Source organism: the organism of the source record quoted next, unplaced genomic scaffold (assembly GCF_019419815.1).
Source record: "Pyrus x bretschneideri cultivar Hongxiangsu unplaced genomic scaffold, Pyrus_bretschneideri_v1 Contig7, whole genome shotgun sequence".
In the NCBI taxonomy this organism is placed as follows: domain Eukaryota; kingdom Viridiplantae; phylum Streptophyta; class Magnoliopsida; order Rosales; family Rosaceae; genus Pyrus; species Pyrus x bretschneideri.
Genome location: NW_025999809.1, coordinates 8,466,516 through 8,490,206, shown reverse-complemented (window position 1 = coordinate 8,490,206; position 23,691 = coordinate 8,466,516). Strand labels below are relative to the sequence as shown.

At 38.5% G+C, this 23,691-nt stretch overlaps 1 protein-coding gene, 1 long non-coding RNA gene and 2 pseudogenes across 2 annotated transcripts; 1 reads left to right on the top strand and 3 right to left on the bottom strand.

Moving 5' to 3' along the window:
• Positions 1-1,582: 1,582 nt before the first annotated feature.
• LOC125472372 lies at positions 1,583-5,648 on the bottom strand. The gene is made up of 4 exons (XR_007254301.1): positions 5,484-5,648; positions 5,228-5,366; positions 1,880-5,019; positions 1,583-1,777 (listed from the first exon to the last, which is right to left on the bottom strand). It is a non-coding gene; the product is annotated as an uncharacterized LOC125472372 (long non-coding RNA).
• Positions 5,649-10,588: 4,940 nt separating this feature from the next.
• On the bottom strand, positions 10,589-15,143 carry LOC103940964 (annotated as a pseudogene).
• Positions 15,144-15,520: 377 nt separating this feature from the next.
• Positions 15,521-17,944, bottom strand: LOC103940967 (proline-rich receptor-like protein kinase PERK8). Its single transcript, XM_018645937.2, has 3 exons — positions 17,465-17,944; positions 16,282-17,217; positions 15,521-16,173 (listed from the first exon to the last, which is right to left on the bottom strand). Exons 1-3 carry the CDS (start codon positions 17,544-17,546, stop codon positions 16,142-16,144), a joined length of 1,050 nt encoding a protein of 349 aa, XP_018501453.2. The 5' UTR covers positions 17,547-17,944; the 3' UTR covers positions 15,521-16,141.
• Positions 17,945-19,909: 1,965 nt separating this feature from the next.
• Positions 19,910-22,745, top strand: LOC103940961 (annotated as a pseudogene).
• The last annotated feature ends 946 nt before the right edge of the window (positions 22,746-23,691 follow it).

Sequence of the window (23,691 nt, the reverse complement as noted above, 5' to 3'; positions counted from 1 at the left end):
GTGAGGGTGACGTAACCATGTGCACAGTGCAGAAGCAATAATAATAAAAGTAAGAATAAATAAAAACCAAACTACTAAAGAAGCTAGTTAAAGTAACACACTAGTGTGAGACTAAAAGTGATAGACAATACTCAGAGCACAGAAAGCCTAAGTGCAGTCCAAAAGAACAAATACTAATTACACTACACTGGTGATAATCTGTCAGGGATGCCGAGAATTCCTCGTAAGCCACCAAAAGAGCACACCAAACTAGAACCTGGAGGGGCGCAAAACAGAAAGTGTGAGTGGGCAAAAACAAAACAAAACTTTTCAAAATCATTTCATTCTCAAAAATTATAACTCCTCTTCGTAAAACCTGTATAATTTCCCAAAAAATAGAATATATAAATATATCACAACCATGCTCAAAGCAGCAACATTCACAAATATGTATGTATGTAGCCATGTCCACAAATATGTATGTATGTAGCCATGTCAACTAACTCAGCATATGATGTAAGTAACTCAGGTAATGTCAATCAATGCAGAATATATGTTAGCCGGAGTCACTTAACGTGACCTGTACGGCTGAATCTAGAGCTCAAATCCACATCTCAACAACTATACCTGCACATGAGTCGGAACCACCTAAAGTGGTCTGTATGACAGGACTGGGTGTAAATAAATACGCTCAAGTGCTACGATCACATGAAGACTGTGCGAATAATCGCAGGTCACCTACAATTCGGAACCACCTAAAGTGGTTTTTACGACAGGACTGTACACCTAACTTGGATCCAAGATGAGCGTGTCGTGCGGGAGGTGAACATCACGTGAAGGACTATGCCTTACTCTGGACGGGAGCACTAACACCGGGGTGCAGGTTTATGAGCTCTCAATGCATCTCACGTAATCACTAATTCACAACCATAAACCATAAACTTACCTGGCACTTACATGTGCGTCCGCAACACCAAACATACATATATGCAACTACTAATGCATAAATAAATAGGCAAACACTATGCATGACATTTTAAAACATATAAACATTCAATTTCATTTTTTGGGGAAAACCACAAGTATATAGGTATATACAGAAAACCAAAACCCCCCTCACTGGTATGTGGAAGGGTCGTAACCCCCGAGCCTTAAGTGACTGCACTCGTCCTCAAGATAGGTCTCACCTATATGCGAAACAACTATAAAAACATCAATTTAAAGCACATAACCAAAACTAGGTAATAACTTCTCATACAATGCTCAAATGGGTGTTTGAATATACCAACGTGATCTACTCAACCTCACGAACATCCCTATATTTTTAAAATAATTTTCTGAGGTCTCACGCGTCGCCATGTGCCGACGAGTGCACAGACCTACGCGCCCCCCATGAGCAGCCACGTGACAATCACACTAACGGCGTCAGTTAACGCCGTCAGGAATATTTCGTTAAACCCTAACGGATTCCATTAAAATTGACTGACGGCGTCAGCATATTCCGTCCAAACTGACGGAATATTCCATCTTCGTCTTCGGCGAGTCGCCAATCACCGAAAACCTGAAAAATCTTTAAAACCTTCATTTCTCACTCATTTCTTCACCAATTTCTATGAAATTTGCACCAATGGAAAGCTGGAGATGAGTAGAACAACGTTATACTTGTTTGAAACCTCAAAGATCACGGGATCTCGCAGGAGAAATTCGAGAAAAACCGGCCAACTTCAAACTAGCTTTCCCGACGTCCACTTTCACCTAACGAACCATTTCGAGCTTCCTGAGGACCTCACTAAGCTACCTGTAAGCTTCAAATTCTCTAAAAATCCAATATTTCATGTGTGCATGAACAGTGACAAAATTGGAGGTTCATGGTTCGACGTAAAATCGAAGGATTCCTTACCTGAATTTGGTATGGTTGAACTCGTATGGTCCTCACGAACACAAAGGTACCATTTTCCACTTCGACCCGTCACGTTTGCAAGGGTTTTGAGTCCCATCCGTACAAGTGAGAATGAGAGAGAGAGAGAGAGAGAGAGAGAGAGAGAGAGAGAATCACAGGGGAAAGAAAAGGGATAGGTGTGTGTGTGTGTGTGTGTCCTGTAGAGTCAACCCCCCAAAAACAATTAAACAACACCCCAAAATGACAAATAACCAACAAGGGCAAAATCGTCATTTCACACATACGGTACGAATAATACGGGACGGGCTGTCACACACAGGTGTGTGATATTTATCATGAATATATATAATGAGACCTACACCACATATCTAAGCGCGTTTTTATCCAATTTTTATTAATATTTATTTGACATGGAACTAATTATTGCATGTTATTGTTAGTTCAAGATAGTGTTCAAAATATTGTCATAGGTAAAATGTCAATACGCAAATTTGTGCAAATATGTGAGAATATCGATGGATGTATCGATATTGTTATCAGCTTTTTTTTTTATGGAAATGATAAAAATTTAAATAAAAAGAGTTTATCCGATATTTAACCAATGTGAGAAATATCGACAATCAAAAGTTAAGAGTTTCTCCGATATAACTTCATCCCCCTTTCTATATCTTTATTTGATCATATGGATATTTTTACAGAAATATTAATCACATCGAAGAAATTTCAAACACTACATTAAGGTTTATGCACGTCCTATTAAGTCATCCATAAACGACCCCACTCAAATTTATGTCCAAACAACTTGCACTTGCACCACACAATTTCAAGAAAAATCAAAGTGTTAATAAAAGTATGGAAAGAAATGCTAAGAAGCCTCTTTTAAAGTGGTACTTTTCATGAAACTCTCCGGCACCTCATGTTTTTTGTACGATATTTTATAATGCTGATACATGAATTGTGCAAAAACATGAAGTGGGGACGGAAAGTCTATAGAGAGTCCCACTTTTAAGAGAATCTCCTTAGTATTTCTCAATTATGGAAATTTCTTCTTGTTATTATGGTTGAGGTTTTCAATGTCGAAATGTCCAAAGTGATAACTATGTAAGAGAAATGCTAATTGTAGGTTTAATTTATTGATTTTAGTATTATCAAACTTGTGTTTGTCTTATTTATTTAAAGTTGCCTAGTTTTTAAGTTTAATTGCCACTTGTAAATACAAATATGCGCTGGTAGTAGTATTGTTCAGTTTAAAAAATAGTTGGTTTTTAGTTTAAAAAATAGTGATAGTACATTTGTTCAATTTTAGAAATAATCAGTCTTTAGTTTAAAATAGTAATAGTTTCAATGTTCAGTTTAAGAAATAGAGAGAGTGCCATTGTTTAATTTTTTTAAATAGTCAGTGTTCAATTCAACAAATAGTAATAGTATCAGTGTTTAGTTTAAGAAATAGTATGTGTTAAGTTCTAAAAATAGTCAATGTTCAATTCTAGAAATAATTAGTGTTCAGTTTAAAAAATAGTACAGTACTAATGCTCAGTTTAAAAGATAACTAGAGTTTAGAGTTTAGGAGAAGCCCCAATGGTGTTCAATATTTATTATAATAGAGATATTGCAATGATGGAATGTAAAATGTCTAAAGCAACAACTTAATTGCTTTAATTTTTTCTTGTTTCAAGCACCTGCTAATATACGTACCAATTCTAACTATCCATCTGATTGACTATCACATTCCAATTCTGCCGTAACACGATATTGTCCGCTTTGCGCCACACCTTCACAGATTTGTTCATAGGCAAGAGAACCTCATTACCCAAAATGCGTTATGCTAGGAAGAGAGGGGCATGTACATATAAGGCCAGGGACCAACCCCAACCCCGTCGATGTGGGATACTACAATCCACCCCCTTAGGGAGACCAACGTCCTCGTCGGCACATCTGAAAGGACGATGAGTCTGGTTCTGATACCAAATTGTCACATCACTACTCTGTCGTAGCACGATATTGTCCGTTTTGGGCCACGTCCTTACGGATTTGTTCATGGGCAAGAGAACCTCACTACCCAAAACGTGTTATGCTAGGAATAGAGGGACATGTACATATAAGGCCAGAAACCAACCCCCACCTTGCCGATGTGGGATATTATAGTTTTCGGAAAACCTATTACTTATTATGCTATATTGAGTTTTCTTAAACCTTAGGGGTTAGTATGTTGATGAATAACTGTTTCAGTATTACTTATATATCAACTTTAGGTTCGTCTTTAGAAGGGTTAGATTTCATGTCCCCCCCCCTTATTTTCGTTGTGTTTTTGTTGTTTTTGTTTCTAGAATGATAAGATTTATGTCCTCCCTTCTTTTCATGTATTTTCTTTATCCTTTTTTCTTGTATTATGAGGGATTAGATTTATGTCTCCCCTAACTAGGTTTACTCTTTTTTTATATCAATAAAATTCTCCTTGTGCCATCAAGGTTTTCTATAAAATTAAAAAAAAAAAGTTAATAAATATTGCTATTCGTGATGAAAAAATGTCAAATCACATGTTTGTTATGATACAGATTCAAAAAGAAATTTATTATGAGGTTTTGATCTCCAATGTCCAACGTAAATTAATAACTTTGTCAATAACTCATGTTTAAGGAGTGAAGGACAACTTATATGGTGTAGATACACCATGACCTACAAGTTGTTATCTTCTCCTTCACCCTCATTTTTGGCTTCTAATTTCACATGCAACATGTTTACCTAGTTCAGATATAATAAGGCCGCATTCCCATAGCTTATACATTATGGTGCTGCTTAGATATATTAAAACTTAGTTGCGGAATCAGAAGTTTGGAGTCATGAATTATATTTGACTCAAATCCACTCCAATTCATCGAAAAAAAAATAGACGTTTTTTTGGAAAACTTGGCGTTACAAGAGAAATTTATTGAGATGAGAAAGAAAAAAAAAATTATACCTAGCCAAGGAGGGACATAAACCTTATTCATCATAAAGTAAGAACAACAAAATACAAGAAAAGAGGAAAGGATATACACCTTATCTCTTTTGAAAAAGAAAATACAAGAAAAAGAGAGGGGCGGACATAGGACCAAATCCCTCTAAAATAAAATTTAAAAGGTAAGAACCTGCAACACAAACTGCAAAACAAGGAAGAAAAATTCAAAAGGATTAGGTGAAAATGAAATTTGGATTGAGCTGGTTTAACCATTTTCCAACACATCAACAAAAAAAGCAACATTTGAAAAGTTATATATTTCAAAACATCTACTCTTCTCCCACGTTTCAATTCTATCAAAAAAAAATTTTTATCGGAACATAAAAACTTCATCAAGTAAACCAACTTACATATGGTTCGATCGGTTTAATGCACACCCCTAATTTTTTGTTCTATGTCTTGGCACTGGCCCATGATTATAAGGATTTGGTACGGGAATCTTTCTCACAATATGCACATGCGACCGGCTGATGATCTTTTCTGCTACATCTGCAATGACTAATGAACTTTCATTATTAACTAGTTAACAACTTACGAATCATATATAGATGCTAATCAAACAACAATTTATTGTATGAGAGAGAGAGAGAGAGAGAGAGTAACTACCGTGCTTTGGATTTTCAGAAACTTTGTCAAAGACTAATTTGGATGAGAACAATAGCAATAGAGTGATGGAAATCATGCAAACAACGTTGGCCTTGTGAACCATACTGTATCAGCTCGAGACACAAGTTTGGCTCCTTCGTTCCCATATAACTACTTATTATATAGAATGCGATGTCTAAACGCTTTGTTTTTTTAGTACAAGTAGTTGTTGACCTAGAACTACCCAAGTCAAGGGTTTTATCCCTTATCATTTTATGAGCTTTCCATGCTCAACTTTATAATTTGTTAAATTTTTATATTTCTTTCTTTTCTTTTTTTCCTTTTTTTTTTTTTTTTTTGGCTAGCAATTTTGGAATTTGCTTTTGTGTAATCTTTGTTTTATTTATTTTTTTTTACGAACATTTTGATGTAAAAAAAATTATTTATATTATTTAGTTTTTTATGGATAAGTGAAAAATTGACATGTTTTTATAGAGTTTTGGAGAAGTTTTGGTGTTGAATCTGATTTGGACTAATTAGTAATATTATTTTGATTGTTAGATTTAAATGTGAGCTGTTTGATCCTTTTTTATCACCGTTAAAATTGAATAAATTTGATTGAGCCATTAGATTAAAAAAATGGAATTTTAACAAAAAGCTCTTAGTACTGTTCACTTTAACGAAAAACCACATTTTACACTAAAAATTCAATCTTGATATTATTCATTTTACCCTTTATTTTGTCCTTATCGTTAAAACTCAAAGTTTTCAAACCTTTTTCATTAGTTTTTCTTTAAAAAAAATGTAGCTGAGTATGCATCACTGGTTCATAATTCAGGAGGTGCGACATCCAACGGTGACAACGGCTCGTGCATCTCAGCAGTAAAAACAGGGCTTGCTATGAGCCTGCCCGCACTGAATCTTTCTATTATGTTTCTTCTGACCTGCAAGCCCGCTTTGGAGATAATTTGGACCAAAAACTTGGGTTTCATCCATAAACGTCCCACTCAAATTTACATCCAAACGACCACACAATTTCACAGTCAAAATCACGAGTTAATGAATTGTGGAAATTTCTTCTTGTTATTATGGCTGAGGTTTCCAATGTCCACACGTCCTATCGAATTAAAGCATGGGAAGAAAACAAAACTAAAGTCTGCATATTGGACTAGAAAACAGCAGCCTGTCAATGTCATACTTTGAATCTTCCAACCCCCATCTAACTCATGACTAAGAGTAGTTCCACCGTTGGTAAAGTTTCGGGTTATTCACTATTTAATTCACTTAGTGAATCGTAATTGTTATTAATAAACAATAAATATCTTTTGTATCTCCACACTTACATTGAATAATCATGGCAATAGGTAATAAAATATTAGTATTTTTTAAAAAAATAATACAAAATAATTTATTAATAATTTCGGATAAAATTTTTAATCGGTCTCATTCTATCACTTTTTATCAAAAAATTTATTTTTATTTTTTTAATTTTTTCTTTTCACATGGTGCACCATACCATTCGAAAACCTTTGTTTTTTTCACATGATGCGATGCACCGTACCAAAACCATTTTTTTCTTCTTTTCACATGGTGCCAACGCATCATTCCAAAAGCTGTGTGTGTGTTTTTTTTTTCTTTCTTTTTCAAGCTCAATAGCTCTCTCTCACTTGAGCTCCGGAGGTAGGGCCTTAGACTCTGACAACATCAATAGCCGATCCGTGGGTAAAGGATCGCCAACTCCTTAGTTAAAATCTCTCTCTCTCTCTCTCTCAAAAACAAACCCCAAATCGTGTGATCTGGGCGCGCGAGTGGAAGGAGGGGGATTGCAAGTGCATGGAGGCGAAGGCGGTGTGGGGTGCGGCTGCAATTGCAGCGGATGAGGGACTGGATCTCTCCCATTTATCTGTGGGTGTATCATCAGCCTTGGTGACAAATTCAGGCGAGAGCCGTTGAGTTCGAAGCCTTCCAGGTTTTACATTTTTAAAATTTTTTATTAATATTTAATATTTTTATTAATTTTATATTGTGGCTGAAGTCGTCCTGAAGTCGGCCCATATCACATTGCCTTCGGGCGCGTGGGCCAGCACAAATCGCCAGGCCTCTCGCTCACCAGCATACGCTACGCTTCATCACTCGGGCTACATGGCCCTGTTCCTGTGCCTGTCCCTCGGGCTAGAGCACATGGTGGACTTGCTCTTATGTATGATCCTCACATTGTGAGGATGTGAGGATTATCCTACCTAGAGAGAGATTTTTATTTAGAGATGATGTTAGGGAGGTTAAAATTTTAAATCAAATGATGTGATGGTGAATGATTTGATTATACTTAAATGTTATTTTTACAAACGATATTATATATACTAAGGAATGGGAGAGTGGGCTAAGTCTCACAATGGGCTAGCAATAATGTGGTTCAAATTCACCTTTGGCAATAATTAAATCTAAGACCTCTCACTTACTAGTAAAGAGGAATACCACTAAACCGTAGTACTAAGTGGCAATTATTATTTAAGTGTTGATTAACATACTTATTTTCTATTAGTGACATCATTTGATTTGCAAATTTTGGTTTAAAAATTAGGTCTTTCTAGCATTATCCTTTGTTAAGTATGATTTAAGCAATACTCTGCATGTCATAATAAAAGTGATGCAAATGATATATTTTTTTGTGTCATTCTTCTTATTTTATAACACCTGACGAACTTGCTAGAATATCGGATACTCAAAAAAATTTCTCCTAACTTAGAAAGTTCAAAGATTAATATCAAGTACTAATTCTAAGTCGTGCATCTGTCACTTATAGAGAATACACTTGCAAGTGTAGTAGACTAATGATTAAGATGTGATTTCTGCATTAACTTTTATCTTCCACATACTCCTCTTTTTTATAGTCTTTTATATATTTAATAAATCAAATCAATAAAGAGAAAACAACAGTGCAAAAATATACTACTTGTAATTAGGGGTGGTTTGGTTTGAGATAGCGAATCGAAATGGTTAGTACAAAAACTGAATCGTTATTGTTCAGGAAAAGAGGACGAAAAACTGAAACCAAACCAATATTTTAGCTTTCTCGAAATTTGGTAATACCAAAATAGTTCGGCTTTTCAGTTCGAGCTCAAGAATGGGCCTTCAGGTCAAATTTTTTGGGCTTCTGATTTTAAGCCCAACAAAACACAAATTTTCCCAAAATTTTTCAGGCCCAAATGTTAAGCTATGCTCTATTCCTCTCCATTCACTGAGCAAAAACACTTCTAGGGTTTTTTTTTTTTTTTAACAAACAATATTATCTACACTAAAGGGAAGAGGGGTGGACTTAGCATCACTATGGACTAGCAATAATGTGGTTCAAATTCACCTCTAGCAAGCATTGAACCTAAGACCTCACACTTACAAGTAAAAAGGTATACCATTAGATTGTAATACTAAGTGACCTTCCGATTATTATAATTGCATCAATTTAATGAAAAAGTTTGTATCTTACAATGATCACATCAATTTAAAAATTCGTATAGAAAGGAAACAAATTGCTGCAATTGCATTAGTACACCATTACAGTACATACCTCAACAATCCCCTCAACCATTACACGAAAGGACTAACCTCAACAATCCCCTAATGTCAAATCAAAATTCGAAACCCAAATTGACACTCTAATCCCCATTTCAGAACCCCAAATCAAAATCCTAATTTAAATATGAAGAATTAAAGGAAAATTTCTTAACTTGAGTGACTTGATAAATAGAGAGTCAGAGAAGAGTCGAGAAAGAGAGACGTGTAGTGTTGTGGGTGTGACATGGTCGGAGTCAAGATCGACCAAGAGAGAGAGTCAACGGAGGTGAAACACAGAGAAAGGTCAAGAACGGGTGGGCGGGGCCAGAGTCGAGATCATATGGTTGGGGCTCAGGTGGGCCGAGTCGAGAGAGAGAGAGAGAGAGAAAGACAAAAATCGGGTTACTATGTTGAGGAAGAATAGAAGAACTGAAGAAAGGAGAGTCGAGGTAAAGAAACGAATCGAGAGATTAGAGAGGAGTTTCGAACGAGAGAAAGATAGTTGTGGCGGTCACTGTGATGTGTAGGTGGTCGGAGTGGGAAATTGGGTTGGTTTTTTTTTTTTTTTTTTTTGGTAAAGTAAAGTTCATTCAAAGAACTAAAATATATACAAATCCCTCCTTCAAAGACGCAAACAAAAGTGATAAGCCCCACCCCATACAAACCCTAACACAACAAGCTAAAAGAAACAAAAAACCCTTAATTGGAATACCATACACAGCAGCTGCGGGAACCCCATGAAAATCAATCATCCATCCCCAAGGTTGCCAAAATTGCCCCAATTTGCGCACAATCCGAGTCATCTAGATAAACTCCACTGAGGAGAACAATCCCATCAAAACAATTACGGCGGAAAAGTGGTGGTACGAAGACCCAAACATAATTGAAACTTCACCATAGAAAATTTCACTTTTGAACTGGGTATCGAGAACATGACTAAGAACAAGAGTTGAAACCGAAAGATCGGATAGATCTACACAGGGATCCAAGTCAGAAATACAAGCTATCCGGAAGGGACATAAGAGACAGGCCAAAGGAAAAAGGAGGAGGGATTGGGGCTGCCACCAACCCAAGCCACAACTAGGATCAGTGGCAGCAAAAGTGAGAAAGAACGGAAGAACCAAGCTTGAAAACTAAAGAAAACAGTCACACTCTGGAGAGAAACTCTCTTACAGAAAGAAAAGCCCTCACCAAAACCCCTGCGTGGGGAGGGGGGGTGGGGGGTGGAAGTGGGGTCGAGAAGGGTTGGTTTTGCGTCAACGGTGAAGATAAATCTCAACCAAATCCAATAGACTACAAAAAATTAATATTCCAAGGTTCGGTTTGGTCTTATCGAACTAATCCAAGTTTCATGCCAAATCTCTTACCGAATTTTTCAATTTCGGTTCAGCTTCAGGTACCAAATTTTTGGTATTGTCTATTCGATTCAGTTCGATTTCGGTAGGTTTGGTTTTTTTGGTATTTTATTCCACCCCTAGTTGTAACATCAAATATTCCGCGGTTGTCTTTGCTTCTCTCTCCGTTTTCTTTTTGGTCATGTGCCTACAAACATTTAAAAAAAAACAACCATGTGGTGAACAATTGAAACCGCATTATTTAATAATAATTCGTAATGAAAACTAGTAACATAACTCAGACAAAGTCTAACTAGTCATATGTCACATTTAAAGTGCAGAGTGAAACAAATGCAGGAAGTAGTTTTCAAAAAAAAAAAAAAAAAAAAATGCTGGCAGATGGAAGCTCTCGTGGCAACCAACAAAATGCCAGAGAACCGTTTGAGACCAAAACTTTCGCTGCTCAGAAATACCCGGTGGCAGTTTGACAGGCTCGCCCTTGTTACTCATGCTAAACTGGCGATATCAGATGCAGTATGGAACACGGAAGAGTTCCCAATTCCCCGAGACAGCAGTCACCAGCAGGAATGAGAAAAGCTGAAAAGATACAACCATCAAAACGATTTATTCTCATAAGAAACCACGCCATGAACGCCACCATCTACTTGTGCTGCTCCTGTTCTTACCTGCATAGTGGAATACATTGTCAACTAATTGAGAAACCATATTAGTTCTTGATATGACCATCATTACATCTCAGATTCCTTGAGCTATAACAAGGTAATCGTGGAGTGCACTTTTCCTTGAGGTAATATATGGGGATGGAAAACTATCTAAAGAAGTAAGCGGGGTCAGGGAAAACCCTGAGAGGTTACAGATTTCTTCTCTGTAAGTAAATAAGTGTCTGAATATGAGTGACACACAATGGCAGTACTCTAGATTGATAGGTTTCTTCCCCACTCCTTTTGGTAGTTTAACCTAAGAGTGTTGAACAAGAATACAACATGCTATTCAACAGACTACGAAAGAGTAAGTTATCGAAAGAAACATTGGCTACAATATCAATTCTCATTTAAAGCATAGAACTAAATTGACAGCCTTAATAACAATGATACGAGGTAACACAACAACGTCTGCAAAATGGTCTACTTACCTCTAGCCTTAAAACACTTGATTTTAAGAGGTCATGAGCAGACTGCAATGAAGAAGCACCAAGATCTTGGAAACCTTGTTTCACAGCTTGCATTGTATATGGTATGAACTTCAAAACAGAACCTTTGTCTGCAACTGCCCCAACAACCCCGTGTGCAATTTTCAGCTTAGCTGTATCGCCCAAGTACCTCTGATCACTCCCTTTTGTCATTGCTTCAAGAGACCCCATGCATCGATATTTTTTTTACTCGGCGACCATTCTAATGGAAAAAATGAAATCACTTATATCAAACCGTTTCCTTAATAGAGGTTAAGCATGCAGAAAGCTAATTAACAACGACAAAGAAATAACAAACAGCATGTTGCTTATAAAAGACAAGTATACTGTAAATCCAGTGCAATTTATGTAGACAATTTTTGCTTTTAATTCAGAAATAAAGGAAGATACACATAATTTGGGTCATAGGTTAGATTAGCAAAGACCCTCTGTTCAAACTAAAAAATTAATCAATTGCTTAATTAGATAATTACCATAAAATAAATAAATAAATAAATAAATAAGAGACACAGAAATTAAATACTATGTCCAATACACTTCCCCATAAATTTAGCTTTGACATGCATCCATGAAAAAACCCAATCACAATTTCAGGGAACCAGACCCGTATCTAGCCTAATCCTAACCCCTTTTGCCACTTACTGTCACCACTTGGGTTAACCCGAAGGAGTCCAAAACCCCTTACTGTATGTAGGCTTCAAACTGATTAAGTTCAGGTCATCAGGGAGAGAATCCATGCAACCATACCAATGGCATTCCCAATGATGTAAAAGCATTAAAGATTGATGGCAAACCATAACACATCAATGACTGATCCGTCGAACGATATTGATGCAGTCCAAAAAGGATGAGAAATAACTCAGGATGTCTAACATACAAAGAAAAACATATCTTCAAGATAAGTTTCTTTACCAATCACAGCTGCAATTCAGTATTCATAAATCAGCCTAATAAACTCCTTAAACCACTCAAAAAGTTGTCAAAGAACTAGAAAAGACAAATGTAGTATACACTCGTACAAACGAGAAGAAATGTTCAAGTAGATTTAATAGCTGATGGTATGAGCAGTATAACTGTTCCAGTAATATAAACATAAGTAAGTCCCAGACATACCTGATACACAAAAACCCCGGGAGCCTCTGTTCAAAACTAAAAAATTAATCAATTGGTTAATTAGATAATTACCATAAATAAATAAATAAATAAACAATGACACAGAAATTAAATACTACGTCCAATACACTTCCCCGTAAGTTTAGCTTTGACATGCATCCATGAAAAAACCCAATCACAATTTCAGGGAACCGGACCCATATCTAGCCTAATCCTAACCCATTTTGCCACTTACTTTCACCACTTGGGTTAATCAAAGGAGTCCAAAACCCCTTACCGTATTTAGGCTTCAAACTGATAAAGTTCAGGTCTCAGGGAGAGAGTCCATGCAAACATACCAATGGCATTCCTAATGATGTAAAAGCATTAAAGATTGATAGCAAACCATAACACATCAATGACTGATCCGTCGAACAATATTAATGCAGTCCAAAAAGGATGAGAAATAACTCAGGATGTCTAACAAACTTAGAAACACATATCTTCTAGGTAGGTTTCTTTACCAATCACAGCTGCAATTCAGTATTCATAAATCTGCCTAATAAACTCCTTAAACCGCTCAAAAAGTTGTCAAAGAACTAGAAAAGACATGTAGTAAACACTCAAACAAACGAGAATGAAATGTTCAAGTAGATTTAATATCTGATGGTATGAGCAGTATACCGGTCCAGCAATAAAAACATGAGTAAGTCCAAGACATACCTGATACACAAAAACCCCAGGAGCCTCTCAGTGCTTCCAGCTAAGAAGCTTCCCATCATGACAATAGAAGCCCCAAGGACCAAAGCCTTGACAATGTGTCCAGAATTGGAAATTCCACCATCAGCAATCACAGGCACACCACTTTGCGAAGCAATAGACGCAACCTTGTAAACAGCAGTTGCCTGAAACATAGCACCAAAACCAAAACAACTTTGGTCATAAAATGGTATAGCACCCAGCAACCCATAGAACAAAACGTCAAACAAAGTCTTCAACAAGTTCCAAAACGTAATTATATATCTTTTCACGCCACAAACTACACTGTTTTAGCCCATCAAAGGGCTGCCACTGCCAGAAGCTAAAGTCGAACCTTTGTTCTCTATGCCCTATGTTCCAGAGTATCAAATAGTAAAACACCCATAAAAAACAACGATTGTTAGGCACAATGTCATTGATCAACAAATCCTTCATCAAATATTTTTCATCCACATAAAATTCAAGGTGTTTAACCGATCACTACAAATATCATAACTTTCAACACCTCCAGATTCTACAAATCCTTAAATTAGCCACCAACAATAAGAACACAAACTAAAGCATCAATCACAAAAGCAACAACTAACAAAAAGAAGGCATCTTTATACCTGTCCGCGACCAACAGCGCAGACCTCTTGAGTGGTACAAATTGAGCCAGACCCCATGCCAACCCTCAACCCGTCAACACCAGCCTGAATCAAATTCTGCGCCTGACTCACCGTCACCACATTCCCGCCAACTACATCCAAATTCGAGTACATTTTCTTCACATACTTTATCATCTCAATCTGATAAATGGAGTTCCCCTGAGAGCTACCCAACACCACTACATCCACCCCTGCCTTCACCAACTCCTCCAACCTCTCCTTATCCGACTCCCTCATCCCGATCGCCGCCCCAACCCGCCACGTCCCGTAGGGACCCACCGTCCCAACCCCCAATTTGGGGTACCCTTTAATCCTCGCCACCACATCCACCACCTCATTTTCCCTCACAGTCGCCACCACATCTCGTTTTTTCTCCTCCATGTACTCCCCAATAGCCCCCAAATCGTAACTCCACGGCACCGTGAAGACCGTACAGTTCACCATGTAATCGTAAATCTTCACCTCCTTGTCCCCCAATTTCACCCAATCCTTGCACGCCACGTACCCCAAAAGCTTCGAATTGGGGCTGCCACTCTCAGTAACCAGGACGTAGGGATTGGAAGCGTCAAAAACGTCGTCAGATTGGATTCGATCGCTTGGGGACTTGAAGACGGGGTTCGAAAGAAGCGGGACCCGGCGGGACTTGACGGACCGGACCATGTGGGCTTGCTCGGACGACGTCAAGTTGGAGTGGATGATGCCTATGCCGCCGAGTGCGGCCATCAGAATGGCCATGTGGGACTCGGTGACGGTGTCCATCGGGGACGAGACGCAGGGAATCGAGAGAGGGATGCGGCGGCTGAGGTTGGAGGCTAGATGGACGGAGTCGGTGGGGAAGTCGATGTAGTGAGGGAGGAAGATGACGTCATCGTATGTGTAGGAGTAGCCCTGGTTGAAGAGCCGGTCGGAGGAGAAGCCGTCTTCGACGATTGAGGCCGACATTACGGTGGCTGTAGTGGGCGTTGACGGTGGCGGCGCCGCCTAGAGAAAGAGAAATGGTTGGGAGGGAGGCGCGGGTTCAGGGTTTTTGCGTGAGATGTTTTGCTTGCTTCGGTGTTTGGGAAGGAAGCGGAGTAGTGGACTTCTGCCGGTGAGTCGGGCTGCTAATATGGAGGGAAACATCCAAATAAATTGGTTGGGTGTGGGCAGGTGCGTGACACCTAGCCGTGTTGCTTCTTTCTGTTTCTCTCTTTTCTCCTCTTATTTTTTCTGGTTTTTATCAGTTTTTGTTGAGTTCTTAACTAAATTTAGTTTGATACTTATAAGACACAAACAAGTTCTGTAAAGATATTCAATGAGTACAAGGCCCGGTGGTGATCATCAAGCGTTTGATAAAATATCTGATCGGCAAATGTAGGTAGGGATCGACAAATTATGTCTAACAAGTTTCGTTAGATATCAATAGACTTATTAAGTATTCGACAAAATGCTTCAATGATAGAATTATGCATTAAATCAACTGAAGTCAAACAATTTGCACGCCAAACATCATTTTTATCGTGAAAAGTTTTAAACTTTACATTAAGAACTCATAAGATGTGATTTATAAATATGTTGCTAACCCAACTTTATCTTAATTACTTGTTTTGGTTTCACTATGTCAAATTTTATTGGTTGAAGTTTTTCTTTTTATTAAGTGGTGGCCATAGATATGGATAAAGGATTATACAATTCCAAACATATAGGGAGTCATATCCTAGTAGATCAACCACATTAGAAGATTAACATAATACTAAAAGATGTTTCCAAATCTTAGGATATAATCCATGTTAATTAAAAAGTGGATTGCAGCTGTTTAGCACTAACAAAAGCACATTTGTCATGATCAGTTGAGTCATTGGCTTTGAACCTAACAAAGTTTGCACAAAATATGAAAAAAATACAATTTATAACATGAGAAATTATTGAAGTTTGTATTCATGATTGAACAAGAAGTTATCTCTACATTGTACTTACAAAATTCTTGTTCAAATGAGGGTTATATACTCTGAGATTTTGTACTTTTCTTATAGAAAAGTTGAAAAGAAAAAGAAAAAGAAAGAAAAAAAGATATGCGTTGTCATTGTGATCGAGTCTATTTTGATATTAATAATAAACAAATTGACATCCATCATAACCTGTAAAGACGTCACCAAAATAATGGATCAGTTTTTTATATAAAGTAAAATGATATATGAAAAAGTATTGGGATTAAACAAGAATTATTGAAATATGTACTCTCTTACTTGGATCAACAGTAACTAGCATGGCAGTTCCTCCAAAAGAACAAGTGCCACCAGCAACCTTAGTCCTTTGCCAGTAACTGTTGAAGGCATAGGAAGCATGGGCAAACAATGTGTCGGGCATGAAGCATGACCCATTGGGTTGGATGGAAGCGCAGTCCGCTCCCGACCCACATGCATAATTCATAGCTTCTTGGATGATGGGGTCGGGCACAGATGGCTTAGCCACGCACCACAGGGCCGCCGTCGGGCCTCGTCTTGGAATCGGCGGAGTAGTGGGCGGAGGGAACACAATGGGAGGTAGGAACACCGGCGGGCTTGGTTGAAACCCAAAAGGAGATGGAACCGAAGAAGGCGGGCTTGGCTCGAAATAAGGTGGGCTTGGGATGTAGATAGTGGGACTAGGTATAAAGCCCGGTGGGCTTGGAAAGCTTTCGGGCGGGCTTGGGATGCTTTCGGGCGGGTTGGGAGTGGGGATGGATTGTGGTGTGCCGGGTACAAAGCCCGTTGGGCTTGGGACGGTTTCCGGTGGATTAGGGGTGGAGATAGATTGTGGTGGACCTGGGACAATGCTTGTTGGGCTTGGAGGTGGACTTTGGAGAGGAAGGGTTGGGGGAATGTAAACGAAGGGTGATGAGAGAGTTGGTGGTGATAACACAATAGGCGTTGGGACGGTTGTAGAGGGAGTTTGTGGGGTATTGGGTGGAGTTGTACAGTACGGAGGTGCATTTTCAGGCATGGAAATTGGAGGTAAAGAATCATAAGGTGGCAATGTGAATGGTGAATCCACAGCATATGGTTGGATGTCTTTTGATCCCTCCAATGGAAAATCAATGCGGTTGATTAAGTTCAATTTGTTTGCAGCTCTGAGAAGCAGACTTTGGTGCTGTGTTGGACTTGGAAGACTAGCTTTTAGCAATCTCATTGATCTTCTTGCCTCTACCAAAACATATGGATTACTTGTCAACAAATAAAATTAACCGTCTCATAGTTGTATCGAGATGTTATTCGATCATCTCTTACTGTATCTCTCATCACGTGACTTTAGTCACCTAACGAGAAATATAGTAATTAAAAGGGGATATATCACTGGTCATCCCTAGGAATCTACCCTCAGCTTGAGGTTAAGCACTGTATATATAATGTGGTTAAGTACTAAAATGATCTAATCAAGGAAGAAGCTTACCGCATTGAGTGAAGGAAATAGTTGCCAAAGTTAAATACAGAAAAACAATGCAAACTCTTGTGTTATTTCTACTTGTTTCCATGACTTGCAACAGAACCCAAAACTCCAATTTAAGCTTCTTCTTCTCCTCTTCTGCTTTTGCTACAGTTCCCACAAAAAACTCAAAAACCAGAAGCAGCAAGACATGCAGAAGGAAGCATTTGCATATTTAAGCAGCAGCCTTGGACCTCACCTCGCCAGAATTGCCCACAAGAAAGGGCAAATGTAGACAAGTGGTTAGTTAGCTCGGGTGGCCATAAAGATTGATTCTTTAGCAGTCCAACTTTCATTCACTTTGCTCAGATGTCTGTGTTTGAAGGAATACAAAAAGGGTTCAAGGAGAAGGTGTATGTTATAGGAAGATGAATTATTCTGCATGTATAACATCTCTTTTGCCTCCACACTAATATTGTTTTTGCACGCAGCTGAACTGGAATATATGCTTGCTTGATCTGAGAAAAATCAAAGTGTGATTTTCTCTGCCCTTTTCTGTTGCTTCCTTTCTACTCAAAGCGCTTTCTCTCTCTCTCTCTCTCTCTCTCTCTCTCTCTCTCTCTCTCTCTCCCCTCTCAATTCTCTTTCCAAGTGGGGGGGAAACCAAACCAAGAGACAAGGTGGATATGCATTATTCAAATGAAAAATTAGTTGTTTGTTACACGAAGTTGCAGAGTCAGAAATTCATACTAGGGGGAAGCGGTAGAGTTAGAAGTTCATGTTAGGAGGGACACTTTATACCAAGGTGGACATAATATAAATAAAAGTAGTTGTCTCGTTCGTTCTGGTTACCTTGATATTAAATTCAAAAGTGAGTAACCATACATGCATTTATTATTCATTATACATGGTCAACTATATCAAGTCCATTTATTCTTCATTCTTTATACCGAACACAATGGTGAGTGATCAGACACTCATTTTCTCATGGAGACCAAGAGAACATTTTTGTAAAAACATTAGGAATGAGAGAATTTGAAGGGTTTTTATGCTAATTTGGACACATGAAATCTTTTTCTCTCTTTTTGATTTCTTAGATGATATAATAGAAGAAGATGAGAAATAAATCAAAAAATAATAGTCAGCAAGCGAAGGGGAAAAATTGTATATAGGCAAGAAACAGATAATATGATCAATTATAGCTCTATAGTTTCAAATCTTTGATGTAAAAAATTAAAGGCTTTGTATTTGTTGGATTGAAGTTAATTTGACTAACACGCACAATTACAAATTCAAGTCAATAGTGGTAAAATTGATTAATGGTAGTAGAGGATTACAGGAAAAAGCAACTTCAACATAGGCCCGAGCTCACCTTGGCCTCAAGGTGGCTCCACTCCACCACTAGTTATACAGTAGGAGATTTTATAGTTTAAGTGATTAAAAGTGTTTACTCTGTATTCGATGTCCCACCCCCTCCCCGGACGCGCGCCGCCCAATATCACTTTGCATCAAAAGAATGCTTGTTACAATCACTTTTGTTCTGATGGCTTACCGGCTTGGATTTGCTTTGTTCAAATGATCTTTTACATGTTTGGTTAAAAGTACATTTGCAGGTTTGATTACGAAATGTACAATGCCTTTAACACAAATTGCTTCAATGGGTTATCCTAATCACCATGTCCCCACCAAGGATTAATACTCCTCAATCTATTTGAAGGCTGATTAGTGCTTTAATCTGACGAATTAAGAAATGAAGGCAATGCCATATTTGAAAACATGCACCATTCACCAAAGGCAGTCTCATCAGAGTCGTGGGATTTTAGAATCAAAACTCCTCTCTATGTTCTTTTATCCTGTTTTGCTTCCGACCTCGTACGAAATTCAAAAGTTTAACTAATCAATCATTAACTTGTAACTCAAATTGTTGTGAGCGTTCTTCGTATCATAACCTATCTGTAAACTCTTGTAATCAAATTGCAGAAGGCATGAGTCTTGTGGTGGCAAACATGATCTTTATAAATCATTATATCCTTATACAATTTTAATATAAATCATTGTACCATTTTAAAGTTACAATGTGTTAGACTATTGTCCTTTTGATCTGTTTAATTGTCAAGTAAATTTGTTATTTTTTTACATGACACGTTAAACTCATTTTTATTTATTTAGACTTTACATTAAGTGAAATTACACATATCTTAGAGAGAATAAATAAGAATTTTTTTTCTTTCTCAAACACTCTATAAAATGATGAAAAATGTCCCAAGCGGCCACGCCACATCAACCCAACGTTGATGTAAATAACCAATTTCACACATTTCCTAATCAAAGGATAGTAGTTATACAGAGGGACCAATAGTGTAATATTTTGACAATTTAGGGTTGATATTGTCAGTTTGAAAAAATACGGACCAAATTATTAACCATCCCAAATCACGGGGCGCAAAGTGCAATTAAAAAGGGAAGCTTTCTTTCAGGTATTTGCAGCACAGTACGGTCAACCGTTGACACTTCAGTCTGCTGCAGGTGCCCATTGAAAGCTAGGGTTTAAGCTCTGCTGTAAAGATGGCATCTTTCCAACAATCAGGTGACACATTCAACCACCATAAACCCTAATTTTATCCCCACATCATAGTTCTGTATACCAAAGAACTCAATGTTTTGTAGGAGGAAGCTTTGCCCTATAAATATTTGTAGACTCACCAAAAACCCTACCGTCAGCTCTGCATTTCGTTGTTTCCTTTCAATGTACCCAAATTTATGTGCAAATGAACTTCATAGTTATGGAGGAAGATTCAGGTTATGGAGCTCTATAACGGGTTTCAATTCAATTTCTCATAATTTTTCTGTACCAGCAAAACCCAATTTTGTGGGGGGCTCTGGTGTTTCGGATACGAATTTGGTTGAAACCCCGGTATCATTAGGCCGTTTGATCAGATAATACTGTTCTAGGAAGAAGAGTGATGAGTGGACTGAGGAAATTGAGTATTTGGATGAATCAGGGAGTGTTATTTACACCGGGAAAGGTATACGGTCGGTCGAGCCAGGGCTCGATGACCATGTGATGGTAGGCGGGCTGAAAAAGCCGATGTTGAATGCCTCTGCCATTGCTAAGATTGTTGAGGTTGTGAAGAGGTGGAAATGGGGGCCTGAATTGGAGACCCAATTAGACAAACTCCAATTTGTGCCAAACATGACTCACATTACTCAAGCCTTGAAGGTTATTAAGGATGGCGATGGTGCTTTGAGTTTGTTTCGATGGGCTAAGAGGCAGCCGTGGTATTTTCCCAGTGATGAGTGTTATGTGGTGTTGTTTGATGGCCTAAACCAAAGTAAGGACTTCGATGGAATCCAATCCTTGTTTGATGAAATGGTGCAGAATTCAGGTAGTAGTGGGGTTTTGTCATCTGGTGCATATAATCACGTCATTCAATTCTTGGCTAAAGCAGATAAAATGGAGGTGGCATTTTGTTGCTTTAAGAAGATTCAAGATTCGGGTTTTGAAGTTGATACTCAGACATATAATTCGCTTATATTGCTGTTTCTAAATAAGGGTTTACCTTATAAGGCATTTGAGATATATGAGAGCATGCAAGCTGCAAGCTGTTCATTAGATGGATCAACCTATGAGTTGATGGTACCAAACTTGGCGAAATCGGGCCGCCTTGATGCTGCATTTAAGCTCTTCCAAGAAATGAAAGAAAGGAACTTTAAACCCAGCCTTAATGTCTTTGCATCACTTGTTGATTCAATGGGAAAAGCTGGGCAGTTGGACACGTCGATGAAGTTATACATGGAAATGCAGGGCTATGGTTTCAGGCCATCCGCTCCCATGTACGTTTCTATGATTGAGTCATATGTAAAGGCTGGCAAATTAGATGCTGCCCTTAGGCTTTGGGATGAGATGAAGAAAGCGGGCTTTAAGCCTAACTTTGGGTTGTACACAATGATTGTTGAGTCCCATGCAAAATCAGGGAAACTTGATACTGCAATGTCTACCTTTACTGATATGGAGAAGGCTGGATTTCTACCCACTCCTTCGACATATTCGTGTCTATTGGAAATGCATGCTGCCTCTGGACAAGTAGATTCTACTATGAAGCTGTATAACTCAATGACCAATGCAGGTTCAAGACCAGGTCTAAGTACTTACACATCTCTTTTGATGCTTTTCGCTAATAAGAAGCTTGTGGACATGGCTACCAAGATTTTGCGTGAGATGAAGGCCATGGGTTATTCTGTTGATGTGAGCGCTAGCGATGCTTTGATGGTGTATATCAAGGAGGGTTCTGTTGATGTAGCCTTGGGGTGGTTGCGCTTCATGGGCTCATCAGCGATTAGAACAAATAATTTTATAATCAGACAGTTGTTCGAGTCATGTATGAAGAGTGGTTTGTATGAGTCAGCAAAGCCTCTCTTAGAAACGTATGTGAATTCTGCTGCAAAAGTCGACCTCATGCTTTACACATCCATTCTACCCTATCTCGTAAGATGCCAGGAAGAAGAGCATGAGAGGTATTTGATGTCAATACTTGGTGCTACAAGACATAAGGCACATGCTTTTATGTGTGGACTCTTCACGGGCCCCGAACAGAGGGAACAACCAGTGTTATCTTTTGTGAGGGAATTTTTTCAAGGTATCGATTATGAGTTGGAAGAGGGGCCTGCTAAGTACTTTGTTAACGTTCTCCTCAACTACCTTGTTCTTATGGGGCAGATAAATCGAGCCCGGTGTGTTTGGAAAGTTGCCTATGAGAATAAGCTTTTCCCAAAGGCAATATTATTTGATCAGCAAATTGCTTGGTCCCTGGATGTCAGGAACTTATCAGTTGGAGCTGCTCTGATAGCAGTTGTGCATACTCTCCATAGGTTCAGAAAATGAATGTTATATTATGGTGTCATCCCATGGCGCATTAAATTGGTCACAGGACCGACTTTGAAGATTGTGGTTGCTTGAACTCGGTGGAATCTCCATTCGAGGTTAGCAAAGTGGTGCTGAGGGCTCCAGGAGATGCTGTCATGGAGTGGTTTAAGAAACCCATTGTTCAACAGTTTCTTCTGAATGAGATTCTGTCAAGGTCCGACATCCTCATGCACAAGCTGAACACTCTTTTTCCTAGTTCTGCACCTGAATTAAGGTCTCTGGCCCCTCCCAAAATGCTCATGCCAAGGAAAGCAATGTAAACATAGAGGATATATTCGACATTTAGTTACGCATCGGTTAAATGGAAAATGTATAAGTTGTTGATTTTTGACCTTTCCTGAAATTAATGAAACATGTATATAATAAAAAGTTTCAGCAAGTTCATTGTTCTTTCTCTTTTAAGTTTGAATTATTGTCTGAGTTCATGAGACTCCCCCTTTCCCCCTAGCCCCATAGGGCACTGTATCCTTTTGTTTAAGTCCTGAAGAGACGAGCTTTGGTAAGAAGTGGATGCTGGATTCTGTACATTTTCAGCTTCTTTTACAGGTTTTAATCAATTCAGACGATGCAGATGGGCACAATTGAGCCTGGGTCATTATGATATACGCAGCCAGGGGTTGCCTCAAGATCTGTGCTTCGTTATTTGGTGAGTCAGGAACTATTCTTGCTGCGGTTCAGTGATAATTGTCTCTGGAATCAGTAATTTATAATTATGTTTATGTTATAATTCATCGAATAACAAATTCTAAGTTAGTTCTGATGGAATTGATGAATTCTAAGTTAGTGTTGATACCAGATGAGATGACAGTTGGACTTTACATTCGATATCTGATAGTACCCGATTGCCATGAATCGACCATAAGTGTTCCCATGGCAGATAACACGGTAACTAAGCCGGTGAATTGGAACTTCCCCCATGGATTTTCTTTGATGCAGGGTGAAGTCAAGTTGTCAAATGCATCTGGCAGTATGTGAATGAACCCCGTTTGTAGAATGATGCCTGCAGCGAATGCCTTGATCAGGAAGAAGATGGCGTTTTCGGGCCTTGGAGTTGGGATTTCCTTGCCTAGCAACGGCAGACTCAGCCCAACAGCACCAGCAACAAGAATGGAAGCAAGGGAGCCTACTTTACACTTGAGTGCGTCTTCTTCGTTGTGCTCTGTGTCTCGGATTCACACGTACAATCTCCTTGTATGGCGGGAAATAGAAGAAGTAGGATTGAGATTATCTTTAACATGTTGGAAGATTGAGCTCACTGAAGAGCGGACGTGGTTTGAACTTTGAGATATGGGAAAGGGAGAGGGAAAGAAGTGATCGAAAATAGTTTATA

Coding starts and splice junctions, on each gene's coding strand:
- LOC103940967 (XM_018645937.2), bottom strand. CDS start 17,546: ATGGAAACAAGTAGAAATAACACAAGAGTTTGCATTGTTTTTCTGTAT. Junction 17,218..17,464: donor TATTTCCTTCACTCAATGCG/GTAAGCTTCTTC, acceptor ATGTTTTGGTAG/AGGCAAGAAGATCAATGAGA. Junction 16,174..16,281: donor GCTAGTTACTGTTGATCCAA/GTAAGAGAGTAC, acceptor ACGTCTTTACAG/GTTATGATGGATGTCAATTT.